The 21,464-nt window shown below is 42.9% G+C and overlaps 1 protein-coding gene across 3 annotated transcripts in view; it reads left to right on the top strand.

Moving 5' to 3' along the window:
* Positions 1-21,464, top strand: part of LOC139546198 (ras-associated and pleckstrin homology domains-containing protein 1-like) — a 173,973-nt gene that overhangs the window by 57,627 nt on the left and 94,882 nt on the right. For 2 of the 3 annotated variants that reach the window (XM_071354299.1, XM_071354300.1), the window contains exons 4-5: positions 462-702; positions 1,081-1,480. In XM_071354299.1, the coding sequence (XP_071210400.1) occupies positions 462-702; positions 1,081-1,480 (641 nt within the window). Of the gene's footprint in view, positions 1-461; positions 703-735; positions 851-1,080; positions 1,481-21,464 lie in introns of those variants that run through there. The other variant, XM_071354301.1, reaches the window with a different exon arrangement.

The following is a 21,464-nucleotide window of genomic DNA, read 5'->3' on the forward strand; positions in this document are numbered from 1 at the left end:
GTGTGGTAAAGAGTACAGAAGTAGCTCATCCGAAAAGAAATGTGTACAATTTGTCCTGGTGGTGGCGCTATGGGGCCAAAGCTTGAACCCCGGCATGGCTGCTTGCAGCTATATTATTTGTGTTTGTTTTTAATGTTGTTGTTGTTAATGTTGTTTATGTTGTTGTTTATGTTGTTGTTTATGTTGTTGTTTATGTTGTTGTTTATGTTGTTGTTGTTAATGTTGTTTATGTTGTTGTTTATGTTGTTGTTGTTGATGTTGTTTATGTTGTTGTTGATGTTGTTGTGATGTTGTTGTTGATGTTGTTGTTGTTGATGTTGTTGTTGTTGTTGATGTTGTTGTTGTTGTTGATGTTGTTGTTGATGTTGATGTTGATGTTGATGTTGATGATGTTGATGTTGTTGTTAATTTTGTTGTTGTTGTTTCTGTTGTTGTTTATGTTGTTATTCTTCTTCTTCCAGAGGCTTTGAACAAGGGTGGAGACAGTGTAGACCTGGATTCCCTGATGGCAGACCTGTGTTCCATAGAGCAGGAGCTGAGCACCATCGGCAAGCCCAATAGTGGCAAGAACAGGCTGGGTGTTCCAGGTGATGCTAAGCTGCGCCAGAAACCCCCTGCTGGCCGCACCACCACCAAGGGGCATGGTGGAGCGGGGGGCAGTGGAGGAGGCACCTCCAGCAGTGGGGGCAGTGCCTCCAGCAGGTAAGCATGGCATGTTAGGCATGGTGGGGCAGTGGAGGAGGCACCTCCAGCAGTGGGGGCAGTGCCTCCAGCAGGTAAGCATGGCATGTTAGGCATGGTGGGGCAGTGGAGGAGGCACCTCCAGCAGTGGGGGCAGTGCCTCCAGCAGGTAAGCTGTTACTGAACTGGATATATTTATGTTGAAGACGTCTTTGATGTCACTGTTGTGTTGTGGTATTTATGTGTTTATTTATTGATTATTTATCAATTTAGCACATTTTTATTGATTGACTTCCTTTCGGACTTTGTTTTTTTTATTGTCCGCTACAGTATGTGTTTTTATTTTGCTGCTGTTTTTGACCTTAGATAAAGTAAAGTACCTCTCTGTCTATCTACCAGTACCCGGGCCTCGCCAGCCTCCACGGTGGCAGCTCGCCGTCCCTTGGCCTCCAACCTGTCCCTGGATGATATCACGTCCCAGCTGGAGCAGGCGTCTCTCAGTATGGACGAGGCTGGCAGACAGAGCTCCCACTCCTTGGCTAGTGGCTCCACCTCTTCCTCTTCCTCCTCCACCATGCGGAGGCCCGCCTCCCACCGCCACACCCACCGCAGGACAGGCTCCGTGGGGACGGTCAGCGAACACGCGGTCCGCTCCATCTCCCAGTCCTCCTGGTCGTCGGTGACCTCAGCGTCGGCCAGCAGCGTGGATTCTCTGGATAGTTATCTCCGGCCCTCGGAGCAGGACGGGGCAACACCCACACCACAGGGGTCCAATCAGGGCCCCCCGGGCAGTACAGAGGTAGGCTACCTCTCGATACACACACACACACACACACACACACACACACCAATACATGTACTGTTCAACCTTCACTACATTCCTCTACAGCGATTCAGACTGTACCAACTGATCAACTGATAGAACCAGATTGAAGGACCATTAAATAAATAAAACTAGTTTACCTCTTAACACTAGTACAGACTGCTCCTGATTTTAATTTATTACTTTGCCATTTTTTTAATCATGCCCCCTCTGTTCTTCACCTTTCCTAAATACATCTACACTAGCCGTGTTATAATCTTAATATCACATTGTATTTGTCACATGTGCCGAATACAACAGGTGTAGTAGACCTCACAGTGAAATGCTGAATACAACAGGTGTAGTAGACCTTACAGTGAAATGCTGAATACAACAGGTGTAGACCTTACAGTGAAATGCTGAATACAACAGGTGTAGTAGACCTTACAGTGAAATGCTGAATACAACAGGTGTAGTAGACCTCACAGTGAAATGCTGAATACAACAGGTGTAGTAGACCTCACAGTGAAATGCTGAATACAACAGGTGTAGTAGACCTTACAGTGAAATGCTGAATACAACAGGTGTAGTAGACCTTACAGTGAAATGCTGAATACAACAGGTGTAGACCTTACAGTGAAATGCTGAATACAACAGGTGTAGTAGACCTTACAGTGAAATGCTGAATACAACAGGTGTAGACCTTACAGTGAAATGCTGAATACAACAGGTGTAGTAGACCTTACAGTGTAATGCTGAATACAACAGGTGTAGTAGACCTTACAGTGAAATGCTGAATACAACAGGTGTAGTAGACCTCACAGTGAAATGCTGAATACAACAGGTGTAGTAGACCTCACAGTGAAATGCTGAATACAACAGGTGTAGTAGACCTCACAGTGAAATGCTGAATACAACAGGTGTAGTAGACCTCACAGTGAAATGCTGAATACAACAGGTGTAGTAGACCTTACAGTGAAATGCTGAATACAACAGGTGTAGTAGTCCTCACAGTGAAATGCTGAATACAACAGGTGTAGTAGACCTCACAGTGAAATGCTGAATACAACAGGTGTAGTAGACCTCACAGTGAAATGATGAATACAACAGGTGTAGTAGACCTTACAGTGAAATGCTGAATACAACAAGTGTAGTAGACCTTACAGTGAAATGCTGAATACAACAGGTGTAGTAGACCTCACAGTGAAATGATGAATACAACAGGTGTAGTAGACCTTACAGTGAAATGCTGAATACAACAGGTGTAGTAGACCTCACAGTGTAATGCTGAATACAACAGGTGTAGTAGACCTCACAGTGAAATGCTGAATACAACAGGTGTAGTAGACCTTACAGTGAAATACTGAATACAACAGGTGTAGTAGTCCTCACAGTGAAATGCTGAATACAACAGGTGTAGTAGACCTCACAGTGAAATGCTGAATACAACAGGTGTAGTAGACCTCACAGTGAAATGCTGAATACAACAGGTGTAGTAGACCTTACAGTGAAATGCTGAATACAACAGGTGTAGTAGACCTTACAGTGAAATGCTGAATACAACAGGTGTAGTAGACCTTACAGTGAAATGCTGAATACAACAGGTGTAGTAGACCTCACAGTGAAATGCTGAATACAACAGGTGTAGTAGACCTCACAGTGAAATGCTGAATACAACAGGTGTAGTAGACCTCACAGTGAAATGCTGAATGCAACAGGTGTAGTAGACCTCACAGTGAAATGCTGAATACAACAGGTGTAGTAGACCTCACAGTGAAATGCTGAATACAACAGGTGTAGTAGACCTTACAGTGAAATGCTGAATACAACAGGTGTAGTAGACCTCACAGTGAAACGCTGAATACAACAGGTGTAGTAGACCTCACAGTGAAATGCTGAATACAACAGGTGTAGTAGACCTCACAGTGAAATGCTGAATACAACAGGTGTAGTAGACCTTACAGTGAAATGCTGAATACAACAGGTGTAGTAGACCTTACAGTGAAATGCTGAATACAACAGGTGTAGTAGACCTCACAGTGAAATGCTGAATACAACAGGTGTAGTAGACCTCACAGTGAAATGCTGAATACAACAGGTGTAGTAGACCTCACAGTGAAATGCTGAATGCAACAGGTGTAGTAGACCTCACAGTGAAATGCTGAATACAACAGGTGTAGTAGACCTCACAGTGAAATGCTGAATACAACAGGTGTAGTAGACCTTACAGTGAAATGCTGAATACAACAGGTGTAGTAGACCTCACAGTGAAACGCTGAATACAACAGGTGTAGTAGACCTCACAGTGAAACGCTGAATACAACAGGTGTAGTAGACCTCACAGTGAAATGCTGAATACAACAGGTGTAGTAGACCTTACAGTGAAATGCTGAATACAACAGGTGTAGTAGACCTCACAGTGAAATGCTGAATACAACAGGTGTAGTAGACCTCACAGTGAAATGCTGAATACAACAGGTGTAGTAGACCTCACAGTGAAATGCTGAATACAACAGGTGTAGTAGACCTTACAGTGAAATGCTGAATACAACAGGTGTAGTAGACCTCACAGTGAAATGCTGAATACAACAGGTGTAGTAGATCTTACAGTGAAATGCTGAATACAACAGGTGTAGTAGACCTCACAGTGAAATGCTGAATACAACAGGTGTAGTAGACCTTACAGTGAAATGCTGAATACAACAGGTGTAGTAGACCTTACAGTGAAATGCTGAATACAACAGGTGTAGTAGACCTCACAGTGAAATGTTGAATACAACAGGTGTAGTAGACCTCACAGTGAAATGCTGAATACAACAGGTGTAGTAGACCTCACAGTGAAATGCTGAATACAACAGGTGTAGTAGACCTCACCGTGAAATGCTGAATTCAACAGGTGTAGTAGACCTCACAGTGAAATGCTGAATACAACAGGTGTAGTAGACCTTACAGTGAAATGCTGAATACAACAGGTGTAGTAGACCTCACAGTGAAATGCTGAATACAACAGGTGTAGTAGACCTCACAGTGAAATGCTGAATACAACAGGTGTAGTAGACCTTACAGTGAAATGCTGAATACAACAGGTGTAGTAGACCTTACAGTGAAATGCTGAATACAACAGGTGTAGTAGACCTCACAGTGAAATGCTGAATACAACAGGTGTAGTAGATCTTACAGTGAAATGCTGAATACAACAGGTGTAGTAGACCTCACAGTGAAATGCTGAATACAACAGGTGTAGTAGACCTTACAGTGAAATGCTGAATACAACAGGTGTAGTAGACCTTACAGTGAAATGCTGAATACAACAGGTGTAGTAGACCTCACAGTGAAATGCTGAATACAACAGGTGTAGTAGATCTTACAGTGAAATGCTGAATACAACAGGTGTAGTAGACCTCACCGTGAAATGCTGAATTCAACAGGTGTAGTAGACCTCACAGTGAAATGTTGAATACAACAGGTGTAGTAGACCTCACAGTGAAATGCTGAATACAACAGGTGTAGTAGACCTCACAGTGAAATGCTGAATACAACAGGTGTAGTAGACCTCACCGTGAAATGCTGAATTCAACAGGTGTAGTAGACCTCACAGTGAAATGCTGAATACAACAGGTGTAGTATACCTTACAGTGAAATGCTGAATACAACAGGTGTAGTAGACCTCACAGTGAAATGCTGAATACAACAGGTGTAGTAGACCTCACAGTGAAATGCTGAATACAACAGGTGTAGTAGATCTTACAGTGAAATGCTGAATACAACAGGTGTAGTAGACCTCACAGTGAAATGCTGAATACAACAGGTGTAGTAGACCTCACCGTGAAATGCTGAATTCAACAGGTGTAGTAGACCTCACAGTGAAATGCTGAATACAACAGGTGTAGTAGACCTCACAGTGAAATGCTGAATACAACAGGTGTAGTAGACCTTACAGTGAAATGCTGAATACAACAGGTGTAGTAGACCTCACAGTGAAATGCTGAATACAACAGGTGTAGTAGATCTTACAGTGAAATGCTGAATACAACAGGTGTAGTAGACCTCAGTGAAATGCTTACTGACAAGCCCTTAACCAACAATGCTTTAAGAAGTTAAGAAGAAAAGAGAGAGAGATGGTTTGTTAGTGTAGATGGAGAGAGAGAGAGAGAGAGGGATGGTTTGTTAGTGTAGATGGAGAGAGAGAGGGAGGGATAGTTTGTTAGTGTAGATGGAGAGAGAGAGAGATGGTTTAGTGTAGATGGAGAGAGAGAGGGAGAGATGGTTTGTTAGTGTAGATGGAGAGAGAGAGAGAGAGGGATGGTTTGTTAGTGTAGATGGAGAGAGAGAGAGATGGTTTAGTGTAGATGGAGAGAGAGAGGGAGAGATGGTTTGTTAGTGTAGGTGGAGAGAGAGAGAGAGAGATGGTTTGTTAGTGTAGATGGAGAGAGAGAGAGATGGTTTAGTGTAGATGGAGAGAGAGAGAGAGATGGTTTGTTAGTGTAGGTGGAGAGAGAGAGAGAGAGATGGTTTGTTAGTGTAGGTGGAGAGAGAGAGAGAGAGAGAACACCAGATGTGCAGATTAAACCGGGGGAGGTCACAGACAGATTTGAAGCTGACAGGCAGACAGACTGACAGACAGACAGACAGAGGGAGAGAGGATGGAGGGAGGCAGAGGAGGGAGAGAGATTGCTACCCAAATGGAACCGTATTACCAACATAGTGCACAACAATTGACTAGGGCCCGTTAGATCTATGGTGAAATGTAGTGTACTATAATAGGGAATAGGGTGCTATTTGGCACACAGAGAGAGAGCACTGCAGTAACCCTGGTGTAAAGCTGCTTTCTGCCTGCTGGGCCTCGCTCAGACTTGTTTCTGTTTAGTTCTCCTAACGTTTAGGGATCAACGGTTAGTTTAGCTGTTCCTGTATTAGTGATGATGGGGTCTGGTGGTTTATAATGTATTGGGACCAGGGATGTAATCTGACCATTTAATATGGCATCTTTAATGACACGTAAGTCATTGTATTAAATAATAAATCGACATGATTTGGTAGAGTTCCAGATGGTCAGAAGTAGTGCACTACATAGGGAATAGGGCTCTGGTCTATAGTAGTGCACTATATAGGGAATAGGGCTCTGGTCTATAGTAGTGCACTATATAGGGAATAGGGCTCTGGTCTATAGTAGTGTACTATATAGGGAATAGGGCTCTGGTCTATAGTAGTGCACTATATAGGGAATAGGGCTCTGGTCTATAGTAGTGCACTATATAGGGAATAGGGCTCTGGTCTATAGTAGTGCAGTATATAGGGAATAGGGCTCTGGTCTATAGTAGTGCACTATATAGGGAATAGGGCTCTGGTCTATAGTAGTGCAGTATATAGGGAATAGGGCTCTGGTCTATAGTAGTGCACTATATAGGGAATAGGGCTGTGGTCTATAGTAGTGCAGTATATAGGGAATAGGGCTCTGGTCTATAGTAGTGCACTATATAGGGAATAGGGCTCTGGTCTATAGTAGTGCAGTATATAGGGAATAGGGCTCTGGTCTATAGTAGTGCACTATATAGGGAATAGGGCTCTGGTCTATAGTAGTACCACTATATAGGGAATAGGGCTCTGGTCTATAGTAGTGCAGTATATAGGGAATAGGGCTCTGGTCTATAGTAGTGCACTATATAGGGAATAGGGCTCTGGTCTATAGTAGTGCACTATATAGGGAATAGGGCTCTGGTCTATAGTAGTGCAATATATAGGGAATAGGGCTCTGGTCTATAGTAGTGCACTATATAGGGAATAGGGCTCTGGTCTATAGTAGTGCCACTATATAGGGAATAGGGCTCTGGTCTATAGTAGTGCACTATATAGGGAATAGGGCTCTGGTCTATAGTAGTGCCACTATATAGGGAATAGGGCTCTGGTCTATAGTAGTGCACTATATAGGGAATAGGGCTCTGGTCTATAGTAGTACCACTATATAGGGAATAGGGCTCTGGTCTATAGTAGTGTACTATATAGGGAATAGGGCTCTGGTCTATAGTAGTACCACTATATAGGGAATAGGGCTCTGGTCTATAGTAGTGCACTATATAGGGAATAGGGCTCTGGTCTATAGTAGTACCACTATATAGGGAATAGGGCTCTGGTCTATAGTAGTGCACTATATAGGGAATAGGGCTCTGGTCTATAGTAGTGCACTACATAGGGAATAGGGCTCTGGTCTATAGTAGTGCACTACATAGGGAATAGGGCTCTGGTCTATAGTAGTGCACTATATAGGGAATAGGGCTCTGGTCTATAGTAGTACCACTATATAGGGAATAGGGCTCTGGTCTATAGTAGTGTACTATATAGGGAATAGGGCTCTGGTCTATAGTAGTGTACTATATAGGGAATAGGGCTCTGGTCTATAGTAGTACCACTATATAGGGAATAGGGCTCTGGTCTATAGTAGTGCACTATATAGGGAATAGGGCTCTGGTCTATAGTAGTACCACTATATAGGGAATAGGGCTCTGGTCTATAGTAGTGTACTATATAGGGAATAGGGCTCTGGTCTATAGTAGTACCACTATATAGGGAATAGGGCTCTGGTCTATAGTAGTGCACTATATAGGGAATAGGGCTCTGGTCTATAGTAGTACCACTATATAGGGAATAGGGCTCTGGTCTATAGTAGTGTACTATATAGGGAATAGGGCTCTGGTCTATAGTAGTGTACTATATAGGGAATAGGGCTCTGGTCTATAGTAGTACCACTATATAGGGAATAGGGCTCTGGTCTATAGTAGTGTACTATATAGGGAATAGGGCTCTGGTCTAAAGTAGAGTATTATATAGGGAATAGGGCTCTGGTCTATAGTAGTACCACTATATAGGGAATAGGGCTCTGGTCTATAGTAGTGTACTATATAGGGAATAGGGCTCTGGTCTATAGTAGTGCACTACATAGGGAATAGGGCTCTGGTCTATAGTAGTGTACTATATAGGGAATAGGGCTCTGGTCTATAGTAGTGCACTATATAGGGAATAGGGCTCTGGTCTATAGTAGTGCACTATATAGGGAATAGGGCTCTGGTCTATAGTAGTGCACTACATAGGGAATAGGGCTCTGGTCTATAGTAGTGCACTATATAGGGAATAGGGCTCTGGTCTATAGTAGTGCACTATATAGGGAATAGGGCTCTGGTCTATAGTAGTGCACTATATAGGGAATAGGGCTCTGGTCTATAGTAGTACCACTATATAGGGAATAGGGCTCTGGTCTATAGTAGTGTACTATATAGGGAATAGGGCTCTGGTCTATAGTAGTACCACTATATAGGGAATAGGGCTCTGGTCTATAGTAGTGCACTATATAGGGAATAGGGCTCTGGTCTATAGTAGTGCACTACATAGGGAATAGGGCTCTGGTCTATAGTAGTGCACTACATAGGGAATAGGGCTCTGGTCTATAGTAGTGCACTATATAGGGAATAGGGCTCTGGTCTATAGTAGTACCACTATATAGGGAATAGGGCTCTGGTCTATAGTAGTGTACTATATAGGGAATAGGGCTCTGGTCTATAGTAGTACCACTATATAGGGAATAGGGCTCTGGTCTATAGTAGTGCACTATATAGGGAATAGGGCTCTGGTCTATAGTAGTACCACTATATAGGGAATAGGGCTCTGGTCTATAGTAGTGTACTATATAGGGAATAGGGCTCTGGTCTATAGTAGTACCACTATATAGGGAATAGGGCTCTGGTCTATAGTAGTGCACTATATAGGGAATAGGGCTCTGGTCTATAGTAGTACCACTATATAGGGAATAGGGCTCTGGTCTATAGTAGTGTACTATATAGGGAATAGGGCTCTGGTCTATAGTAGTACCACTATATAGGGAATAGGGCTCTGGTCTATAGTAGTGCACTATATAGGGAATAGGGCTCTGGTCTATAGTAGTGCACTACATAGGGAATAGGGCTCTGGTCTATAGTAGTGCACTACATAGGGAATAGGGCTCTGGTCTATAGTAGTGCACTATATAGGGAATAGGGCTCTGGTCTATAGTAGTACCACTATATAGGGAATAGGGCTCTGGTCTATAGTAGTGTACTATATAGGGAATAGGGCTCTGGTCTATAGTAGTACCACTATATAGGGAATAGGGCTCTGGTCTATAGTAGTGCACTATATAGGGAATAGGGCTCTGGTCTATAGTAGTACCACTATATAGGGAATAGGGCTCTGGTCTATAGTAGTGCACTATATAGGGAATAGGGCTCTGGTCTATAGTAGTACCACTATATAGGGAATAGGGCTCTGGTCTATAGTAGTGCACTATATAGGGAATAGGGCTCTGGTCTATAGTAGTACCACTATATAGGGAATAGGGCTCTGGTCTATAGTAGTGTACTATATAGGGAATAGGGCTCTGGTCTATAGTAGTGCACTATATAGGGAATAGGGCTCTGGTCTATAGTAGTACCACTATATAGGGAATAGGGCTCTGGTCTATAGTAGTGTACTATATAGGGAATAGGGCTCTGGTCTATAGTAGTACCACTATATAGGGAATAGGGCTCTGGTCTATAGTAGTGTACTATATAGGGAATAGGGCTCTGGTCTATAGTAGTGTACTATATAGGGAATAGGGCTCTGGTCTATAGTAGTGTACTATATAGGGAATAGGGCTCTGGTCTATAGTAGTGCACTACATAGGGAATAGGGCTCTGGTCTATAGTAGTGCACTACATAGGGAATAGGGCTCTGGTCTATAGTAGTGCACTATATAGGGAATAGGGCTCTGGTCTATAGTAGTGCACTATATAGGGAATAGGGCTCTGGTCTATAGTAGTACCACTATATAGGGAATAGGGCTCTGGTCTATAGTAGTGCACTATATAGGGAATAGGGCTCTGGTCTATAGTAGTGCACTATATAGGGAATAGGGCTCTGGTCTATAGTAGTACCACTATATAGGGAATAGGGCTCTGGTCTATAGTAGTGTACTATATAGGGAATAGGGCTCTGGTCTATAGTAGTACCACTATATAGGGAATAGGGCTCTGGTCTATAGTAGTGCACTATATAGGGAATAGGGCTCTGGTCTATAGTAGTGCACTACATAGGGAATAGGGCTCTGGTCTATAGTAGTGCACTACATAGGGAATAGGGCTCTGGTCTATAGTAGTGCACTATATAGGGAATAGGGCTCTGGTCTATAGTAGTACCACTATATAGGGAATAGGGCTCTGGTCTATAGTAGTGTACTATATAGGGAATAGGGCTCTGGTCTATAGTAGTACCACTATATAGGGAATAGGGCTCTGGTCTATAGTAGTGCACTATATAGGGAATAGGGCTCTGGTCTATAGTAGTACCACTATATAGGGAATAGGGCTCTGGTCTATAGTAGTGTACTATATAGGGAATAGGGCTCTGGTCTATAGTAGTACCACTATATAGGGAATAGGGCTCTGGTCTATAGTAGTGCACTATATAGGGAATAGGGCTCTGGTCTATAGTAGTACCACTATATAGGGAATAGGGCTCTGGTCTATAGTAGTGTACTATATAGGGAATAGGGCTCTGGTCTATAGTAGTACCACTATATAGGGAATAGGGCTCTGGTCTATAGTAGTGCACTATATAGGGAATAGGGCTCTGGTCTATAGTAGTGCACTACATAGGGAATAGGGCTCTGGTCTATAGTAGTGCACTACATAGGGAATAGGGCTCTGGTCTATAGTAGTGCACTATATAGGGAATAGGGCTCTGGTCTATAGTAGTACCACTATATAGGGAATAGGGCTCTGGTCTATAGTAGTGTACTATATAGGGAATAGGGCTCTGGTCTATAGTAGTACCACTATATAGGGAATAGGGCTCTGGTCTATAGTAGTGCACTATATAGGGAATAGGGCTCTGGTCTATAGTAGTACCACTATATAGGGAATAGGGCTCTGGTCTATAGTAGTGTACTATATAGGGAATAGGGCTCTGGTCTATAGTAGTACCACTATATAGGGAATAGGGCTCTGGTCTATAGTAGTGCACTATATAGGGAATAGGGCTCTGGTCTATAGTAGTACCACTATATAGGGAATAGGGCTCTGGTCTATAGTAGTGTACTATATAGGGAATAGGGCTCTGGTCTATAGTAGTGTACTATATAGGGAATAGGGCTCTGGTCTATAGTAGTACCACTATATAGGGAATAGGGCTCTGGTCTATAGTAGTGTACTATATAGGGAATAGGGCTCTGGTCTATAGTAGTGCACTACATAGGGAATAGGGCTCTGGTCTATAGTAGTGTACTATATAGGGAATAGGGCTCTGGTCTATAGTAGTGCACTATATAGGGAATAGGGCTCTGGTCTATAGTAGTGCACTATATAGGGAATAGGGCTCTGGTCTATAGTAGTGCACTACATAGGGAATAGGGCTCTGGTCTATAGTAGTGCACTATATAGGGAATAGGGCTCTGGTCTATAGTAGTACCACTATATAGGGAATAGGGCTCTGGTCTATAGTAGTGTACTATATAGGGAATAGGGCTCTGGTCTATAGTAGTGTACTATATAGGGAATAGGGCTCTGGTCTATAGTAGTACCACTATATAGGGAATAGGGCTCTGGTCTATAGTAGTGTACTATATAGGGAATAGGGCTCTGGTCTAAAGTAGAGTATTATATAGGGAATAGGGCTCTGGTCTATAGTAGTACCACTATATAGGGAATAGGGCTCTGGTCTATAGTAGTGTACTATATAGGGAATAGGGCTCTGGTCTATAGTAGTGCACTACATAGGGAATAGGGCTCTGGTCTATAGTAGTGTACTATATAGGGAATAGGGCTCTGGTCTATAGTAGTGCACTATATAGGGAATAGGGCTCTGGTCTATAGTAGTGCACTATATAGGGAATAGGGCTCTGGTCTATAGTAGTGCACTACATAGGGAATAGGGCTCTGGTCTATAGTAGTGCACTATATAGGGAATAGGGCTCTGGTCTATAGTAGTGCACTATATAGGGAATAGGGCTCTGGTCTATAGTAGTGCACTATATAGGGAATAGGGCTCTGGTCTATAGTAGTGTACTATATAGGGAATAGGGCTCTGGTCTATAGTAGTGCACTATATAGGGAATAGGGCTCTGGTCTATAGTAGTGCACTATATAGGGAATAGGGCTCTGGTCTATAGTAGTACCACTATATAGGGAATAGGGCTCTGGTCTATAGTAGTGTACTATATAGGGAATAGGGCTCTGGTCTATAGTAGTACCACTATATAGGGAATAGGGCTCTGGTCTATAGTAGTGCACTATATAGGGAATAGGGCTCTGGTCTATAGTAGTACCACTATATAGGGAATAGGGCTCTGGTCTATAGTAGTGTACTATATAGGGAATAGGGCTCTGGTCTATAGTAGTACCACTATATAGGGAATAGGGCTCTGGTCTATAGTAGTGCACTATATAGGGAATAGGGCTCTGGTCTATAGTAGTGCACTACATAGGGAATAGGGCTCTGGTCTATAGTAGTGCACTACATAGGGAATAGGGCTCTGGTCTATAGTAGTGCACTATATAGGGAATAGGGCTCTGGTCTATAGTAGTACCACTATATAGGGAATAGGGCTCTGGTCTATAGTAGTGTACTATATAGGGAATAGGGCTCTGGTCTATAGTAGTACCACTATATAGGGAATAGGGCTCTGGTCTATAGTAGTGCACTATATAGGGAATAGGGCTCTGGTCTATAGTAGTACCACTATATAGGGAATAGGGCTCTGGTCTATAGTAGTGTACTATATAGGGAATAGGGCTCTGGTCTATAGTAGTACCACTATATAGGGAATAGGGCTCTGGTCTATAGTAGTGCACTATATAGGGAATAGGGCTCTGGTCTATAGTAGTACCACTATATAGGGAATAGGGCTCTGGTCTATAGTAGTGTACTATATAGGGAATAGGGCTCTGGTCTATAGTAGTACCACTATATAGGGAATAGGGCTCTGGTCTATAGTAGTGCACTATATAGGGAATAGGGCTCTGGTCTATAGTAGTACCACTATATAGGGAATAGGGCTCTGGTCTATAGTAGTGTACTATATAGGGAATAGGGCTCTGGTCTATAGTAGTACCACTATATAGGGAATAGGGCTCTGGTCTATAGTAGTGCACTATATAGGGAATAGGGCTCTGGTCTATAGTAGTACCACTATATAGGGAATAGGGCTCTGGTCTATAGTAGTGCACTATATAGGGAATAGGGCTCTGGTCTATAGTAGTGCACTACATAGGGAATAGGGCTCTGGTCTATAGTAGTGCACTACATAGGGAATAGGGCTCTGGTCTATAGTAGTGCACTACATAGGGAATAGGGCTCTGGTCTATAGTAGTGCACTACATAGGGAATAGGGCTCTGGTCTATAGTAGTGCACTATATAGGGAATAGGGCTCTGGTCTATAGTAGTACCACTATATAGGGAATAGGGCTCTGGTCTATAGTAGTGTACTATATAGGGAATAGGGCTCTGGTCTATAGTAGTACCACTATATAGGGAATAGGGCTCTGGTCTATAGTAGTGCACTATATAGGGAATAGGGCTCTGGTCTATAGTAGTACCACTATATAGGGAATAGGGCTCTGGTCTATAGTAGTGTACTATATAGGGAATAGGGCTCTGGTCTATAGTAGTACCACTATATAGGGAATAGGGCTCTGGTCTATAGTAGTGCACTATATAGGGAATAGGGCTCTGGTCTATAGTAGTACCACTATATAGGGAATAGGGCTCTGGTCTATAGTAGTGTACTATATAGGGAATAGGGCTCTGGTCTATAGTAGTGTACTATATAGGGAATAGGGCTCTGGTCTATAGTAGTACCACTATATAGGGAATAGGGCTCTGGTCTATAGTAGTGTACTATATAGGGAATAGGGCTCTGGTCTATAGTAGTACCACTATATAGGGAATAGGGCTCTGGTCTATAGTAGTGTACTATATAGGGAATAGGGCTCTGGTCTATAGTAGTGTACTATATAGGGAATAGGGCTCTGGTCTATAGTAGTGCACTACATAGGGAATAGGGCTCTGGTCTATAGTAGTGCACTACATAGGGAATAGGGCTCTGGTCTATAGTAGTGCACTATATAGGGAATAGGGCTCTGGTCTATAGTAGTGCACTATATAGGGAATAGGGCTCTGGTCTATAGTAGTACCACTATATAGGGAATAGGGCTCTGGTCTATAGTAGTGTACTATATAGGGAATAGGGCTCTGGTCTATAGTAGTACCACTATATAGGGAATAGGGCTCTGGTCTATAGTAGTGCACTATATAGGGAATAGGGCTCTGGTCTATAGTAGTACCACTATATAGGGAATAGGGCTCTGGTCTATAGTAGTGCACTATATAGGGAATAGGGCTCTGGTCTATAGTAGTGCACTACATAGGGAATAGGGCTCTGGTCTATAGTAGTGCACTACATAGGGAATAGGGCTCTGGTCTATAGTAGTGCACTATATAGGGAATAGGGCTCTGGTCTATAGTAGTACCACTATATAGGGAATAGGGCTCTGGTCTATAGTAGTGTACTATATAGGGAATAGGGCTCTGGTCTATAGTAGTACCACTATATAGGGAATAGGGCTCTGGTCTATAGTAGTGCACTATATAGGGAATAGGGCTCTGGTCTATAGTAGTACCACTATATAGGGAATAGGGCTCTGGTCTATAGTAGTGTACTATATAGGGAATAGGGCTCTGGTCTATAGTAGTACCACTATATAGGGAATAGGGCTCTGGTCTATAGTAGTGCACTATATAGGGAATAGGGCTCTGGTCTATAGTAGTACCACTATATAGGGAATAGGGCTCTGGTCTATAGTAGTGTACTATATAGGGAATAGGGCTCTGGTCTATAGTAGTGTACTATATAGGGAATAGGGCTCTGGTCTATAGTAGTACCACTATATAGGGAATAGGGCTCTGGTCTATAGTAGTGTACTATATAGGGAATAGGGCTCTGGTCTATAGTAGTGTACTATATAGGGAATAGGGCTCTGGTCTATAGTAGTACCACTATATAGGGAATAGGGCTCTGGTCTATAGTAGTGCACTATATAGGGAATAGGGCTCTGGTCTATAGTAGTACCACTATATAGGGAATAGGGCTCTGGTCTATAGTAGTGCACTATATAGGGAATAGGGCTCTGGTCTATAGTAGTGCACTACATAGGGAATAGGGCTCTGGTCTATAGTAGTGCACTACATAGGGAATAGGGCTCTGGTCTATAGTAGTGCACTATATAGGGAATAGGGCTCTGGTCTATAGTAGTACCACTATATAGGGAATAGGGCTCTGGTCTATAGTAGTGTACTATATAGGGAATAGGGCTCTGGTCTATAGTAGTACCACTATATAGGGAATAGGGCTCTGGTCTATAGTAGTGCACTATATAGGGAATAGGGCTCTGGTCTATAGTAGTACCACTATATAGGGAATAGGGCTCTGGTCTATAGTAGTGTACTATATAGGGAATAGGGCTCTGGTCTATAGTAGTACCACTATATAGGGAATAGGGCTCTGGTCTATAGTAGTGCACTATATAGGGAATAGGGCTCTGGTCTATAGTAGTACCACTATATAGGGAATAGGGCTCTGGTCTATAGTAGTGTACTATATAGGGAATAGGGCTCTGGTCTATAGTAGTGTACTATATAGGGAATAGGGCTCTGGTCTATAGTAGTACCACTATATAGGGAATAGGGCTCTGGTCTATAGTAGTGTACTATATAGGGAATAGGGCTCTGGTCTATAGTAGTACCACTATATAGGGAATAGGGCTCTGGTCTATAGTAGTGTACTATATAGGGAATAGGGCTCTGGTCTATAGTAGTGCACTACATAGGGAATAGGGCTCTGGTCTATAGTAGTGTACTATATAGGGAATAGGGCTCTGGTCTATAGTAGTGTACTATATAGGGAATAGGGCTCTGGTCTATAGTAGTGTACTACATAGGGAATAGGGCTCTGGTCTAAAGTAGTGCACTATATAGGGAATAGGGCTCTGGTCTATAGTAGTGCACTACATAGGGAATAGGGCTCTGGTCTATAGTAGTGCACTACATAGGGAATAGGGCTCTGGTCTAAAGTAGTGCACTATATAGGGAATAGGGCTCTGGTCTATAGTAGTGCACTACATAGGGAATAGGGCTCTGGTCTATAGTAGTGTACTATATAGGGAATAGGGCTCTGGTCTATAGTAGTGCACTATATAGGGAATAGGGCTCTGGTCTATAGTAGTGCACTATATAGGGAATAGGGCTCTGGTCTATAGTAGTGCACTATATAGGGAATAGGGCTCTGGTCTATAGTAGTGCACTATATAGGGAATAGGGCTCTGGTCTATAGTAGTGCACTATATAGGGAATAGGGCTCTGGTCTAAAGTAGTGTACTATATAGGGAATAGGGCTCTGGTCTAAAGTAGTGCACTATATAGGGAATAGGGCTCTGGTCTATAGTAGTGCACTATATAGGGAATAGGGCTCTGGTCTAAAGTAGTGTACTATATAGGGAATAGGGCTCTGGTCTAAAGTAGTGCACTATATAGGGAATAGGGCTCTGGTCTATAGTAGTGCACTATATAGGGAATAGGGCTCTGGTCTAAAGTAGTGCACTATATAGGGAATAGGGCTCTGGTCTAAAGTAGTGCACTATATAGGGAATAGGGCTCTGGTCTATAGTAGTGCACTATATAGGGAATAGGGCTCTGGTCTATAGTAGTGCACTATATAGGGAATAGGGCTCTGGTCTACAGTAGTGCACTATATAGGGAATAGGGCTCTGGTCTATAGTAGTGCACTATATAGGGAATAGGGCTCTGGTCTATAGTAGTGCACTATATAGGGAATAGGGCTCTGGTCTATAGTAGTGCACTATATAGGGAATAGGGCTCTGGTCTATAGTAGTGCACTATATAGGGAATAGGGCTCTGGTCTATAGTAGTGCACTATATAGGGAATAGGGCTCTGGTCTATAGTAGTGCACTATATAGGGAATAGGGCTCTGGTCTATAGTAGTGCACTATATAGGGAATAGGGCTCTGGTCTAAAGTAGTGTACTATATAGGGAATAGGGCTCTGGTCTAAAGTAGTGCACTATATAGGGAATAGGGCTCTGGTCTATAGTAGTGCACTATATAGGGAATAGGGCTCTGGTCTATAGTAGTGCACTATATAGGGAATAGGGCTCTGGTCTATAGTAGTGCAGTATATAGGGAATAGGGCTCTGGTCTAAAGTAGTGCACTATATAGGGAATAGGGCTCTGGTCTATAGTAGTGCACTATATAGGGAATAGGGCTCTGGTCTATAGTAGTGCACTATATAGGGAATAGGGCTCTGGTCTATAGTAGTGCAGTATATAGGGAATAGGGCTCTGGTCTAAAGTAGTGCACTATATAGGGAATAGGGCTCTGGTCTATAGTAGTGCACTATATAGGGAATAGGGCTCTGGTCTATAGTAGTGCACTATATAGGGAATAGGGCTCTGGTCTAAAGTAGTGCAGTATATAGGGAATAGGGCTCTGGTCTAAAGTAGTGTACTATATAGGGAATAGGGCTCTGGTCTAAAGTAGTGCACTATATAGGGAATAGGGCTCTGGTCTATAGTAGTGCACTATATAGGGAATAGGGCTCTGGTCTATAGTAGTGCACTATATAGGGAATAGGGCTCTGGTCTAAAGTAGTGCACTATATAGGGAATAGGGCTCTGGTCTAAAGTAGTGCACTATATAGGGAATAGGGCTCTGGTCTAAAGTAGTGCACTATATAGGGAATAGGGCTCTGGTCTAAAGTAGTGCACTATATAGGGAATAGGGCTCTGGTCTATAGTAGTGCACTATATAGGGAATAGGGCTCTGGTCTAAAGTAGTGCACTATATAGGGAATAGGGCTCTGGTCTAAAGTAGTGCACTATATAGGGAATAGGGCTCTGGTCTAAAGTAGTGCACTATATAGGGAATAGGGCTCTGGTCTATAGTAGTGCACTATATAGGGAATAGGGCTCTGGTCTATAGTAGTGCACTATATAGGGAGTAGGGCTCTGGTCTAAAGTAGTGCACTATATAGGGAATAGGGCTCTGGTCTAAAGTAGTGCACTATATAGGGAATAGGGCTCTGGTCTAAAGTAGTGCACTATATAGGGAATAGGGCTCTGGTCTATAGTAGTGCACTATATAGGGAATAGGGCTCTGGTCTATAGTAGTGCACTATATAGGGAATAGGGCTCTGGTCTATAGTAGTGCACTATATAGGGAATAGGGCTCTGGTCTATAGTAGTGCACTATATAGGGAATAGGGCTCTGGTCTATAGTAGTGCACTATATAGGGAATAGGGCTCTGGTCTATAGTAGTGCACTATATAGGGAATAGGGCTCTGGTCTATAGTAGTGCACTATATAGGGAATAGGGCTCTGGTCTATAGTAGTGCACTATATAGGGAATAGGGCTCTGGTCTATAGTAGTGCACTATATAGGGAATAGGGCTCTGGTCTATAGTAGTGCACTATATAGGGAATAGGGCTCTGGTCTAAAGTAGTGTACTATATAGGGAATAGGGCTCTGGTCTAAAGTAGTGCACTATATAGGGAATAGGGCTCTGGTCTATAGTAGTGCACTATATAGGGAATAGGGCTCTGGTCTATAGTAGTGCACTATATAGGGAATAGGGCTGTGGTCTATAGTAGTGCACTATATAGGGAATAGGGCTCTGGTCTAAAGTAGTGTACTATATAGGGAATAGGGCTCTGGTCTAAAGTAGTGCACTATATAGGGAATAGGGCTCTGGTCTAAAGTAGTGTACTATATAGGGAATAGGGCTCTGGTCTAAAGTAGTGCACTATATAGGGAATAGGGCTCTGGTCTATAGTAGTGCACTATATAGGGAATAGGGCTCTGGTCTATAGTAGTGCACTATATAGGGAATAGGGCTCTGGTCTATAGTAGTGCAGTATATAGGGAATAGGGCTCTGGTCTAAAGTAGTGTACTATATAGGGAATAGGGCTCTGGTCTATAGTAGTGCACTATATAGGGAATAGGGCTCTGGTCTATAGTAGTGCACTATATAGGGAATAGGGCTCTGGTCTATAGTAGTGCAGTATAGAGGGAATAGGGCTCTGGTCTAAAGTAGTGTACTATATAGGGAATAGGGCTCTGGTCTATAGTAGTGCACTATATAGGGAATAGGGCTCTGGTCTATAGTAGTGCACTATATAGGGAATAGGGCTCTGGTCTAAAGTAGTGCAGTATATAGGGAATAGGGCTCTGGTCTAAAGTAGTGTACTATATAGGGAATAGGGCTCTGGTCTAAAGTAGTGCACTATATAGGGAATAGGGCTCTGGTCTATAGTAGTGCACTATATAGGGAATAGGGCTCTGGTCTATAGTAGTGCACTATATAGGGAATAGGGCTCTGGTCTAAAGTAGTGCACTATATAGGGAATAGGGCTCTGGTCTAAAGTAGTGCACTATATAGGGAATAGGGCTCTGGTCTAAAGTAGTGCACTATATAGGGAATAGGGCTCTGGTCTAAAGTAGTGCACTATATAGGGAATAGGGCTCTGGTCTATAGTAGTGCACTATATAGGGAATAGGGCTCTGGTCTATAGTAGTGCACTATATAGGGAATAGGGCTCTGGTCTATAGTAGTGCACTATATAGGGAATAGGGCTCTGGTCTATAGTAGTGCACTATATAGGGAATAGGGCTCTGGTCTATAGTAGTGCACTATATAGGGAATAGGGCTCTGGTCTATAGTAGTGCACTATATAGGGAATAGGGCTCTGGTCTATAGTAGTGCACTATATAGGGAATAGGGCTCTGGTCTATAGTAGTGCACTATATAGGGAATAGGGCTCTGGTCTATAGTAGTGCACTATATAGGGAATAGGGCTCTGGTCTATAGTAGTGCACTATATAGGGAATAGGGCTCTGGTCTAAAGTAGTGTACTATATAGGGAATAGGGCTCTGGTCTAAAGTAGTGCACTATATAGGGAATAGGGCTCTGGTCTATAGTAGTGCACTATATAGGGAATAGGGCTCTGGTCTATAGTAGTGCACTATATAGGGAATAGGGCTGTGGTCTATAGTAGTGCACTATATAGGGAATAGGGCTCTGGTCTAAAGTAGTGTACTATATAGGGAATAGGGCTCTGGTCTAAAGTAGTGCACTATATAGGGAATAGGGCTCTGGTCTAAAGTAGTGTACTATATAGGGAATAGGGCTCTGGTCTAAAGTAGTGCACTATATAGGGAATAGGGCTCTGGTCTATAGTAGTGCACTATATAGGGAATAGGGCTTTGGTCTATAGTAGTGCACTATATAGGGAATAGGGCTCTGGTCTATAGTAGTGCAGTATATAGGGAATAGGGCTCTGGTCTAAAGTAGTGTACTATATAGGGAATAGGGCTCTGGTCTATAGTAGTGCACTATATAGGGAATAGGGCTCTGGTCTATAGTAGTGCACTATATAGGGAATAGGGCTCTGGTCTATAGTAGTGCAGTATATAGGGAATAGGGCTCTGGTCTAAAGTAGTGTACTATATAGGGAATAGGGCTCTGGTCTATAGTAGTGCACTATATAGGGAATAGGGCTCTGGTCTATAGTAGTGCACTATATAGGGAATAGGGCTCTGGTCTAAAGTAGTGCAGTATATAGGGAATAGGGCTCTGGTCTAAAGTAGTGTACTATATAGGGAATAGGGCTCTGGTCTAAAGTAGTGCACTATATAGGGAATAGGGCTCTGGTCTATAGTAGTGCACTATATAGGGAATAGGGCTCTGGTCTATAGTAGTGCACTATATAGGGAATAGGGCTCTGGTCTAAAGTAGTGCACTATATAGGGAATAGGGCTCTGGTCTAAAGTAGTGCACTATATAGGGAATAGGGCTCTGGTCTAAAGTAGTGCACTATATAGGGAATAGGGCTCTGGTCTAAAGT

This window comes from Salvelinus alpinus, chromosome 20 (genome assembly GCF_045679555.1).
Source record: "Salvelinus alpinus chromosome 20, SLU_Salpinus.1, whole genome shotgun sequence".
Taxonomy (NCBI): domain Eukaryota; kingdom Metazoa; phylum Chordata; class Actinopteri; order Salmoniformes; family Salmonidae; genus Salvelinus; species Salvelinus alpinus.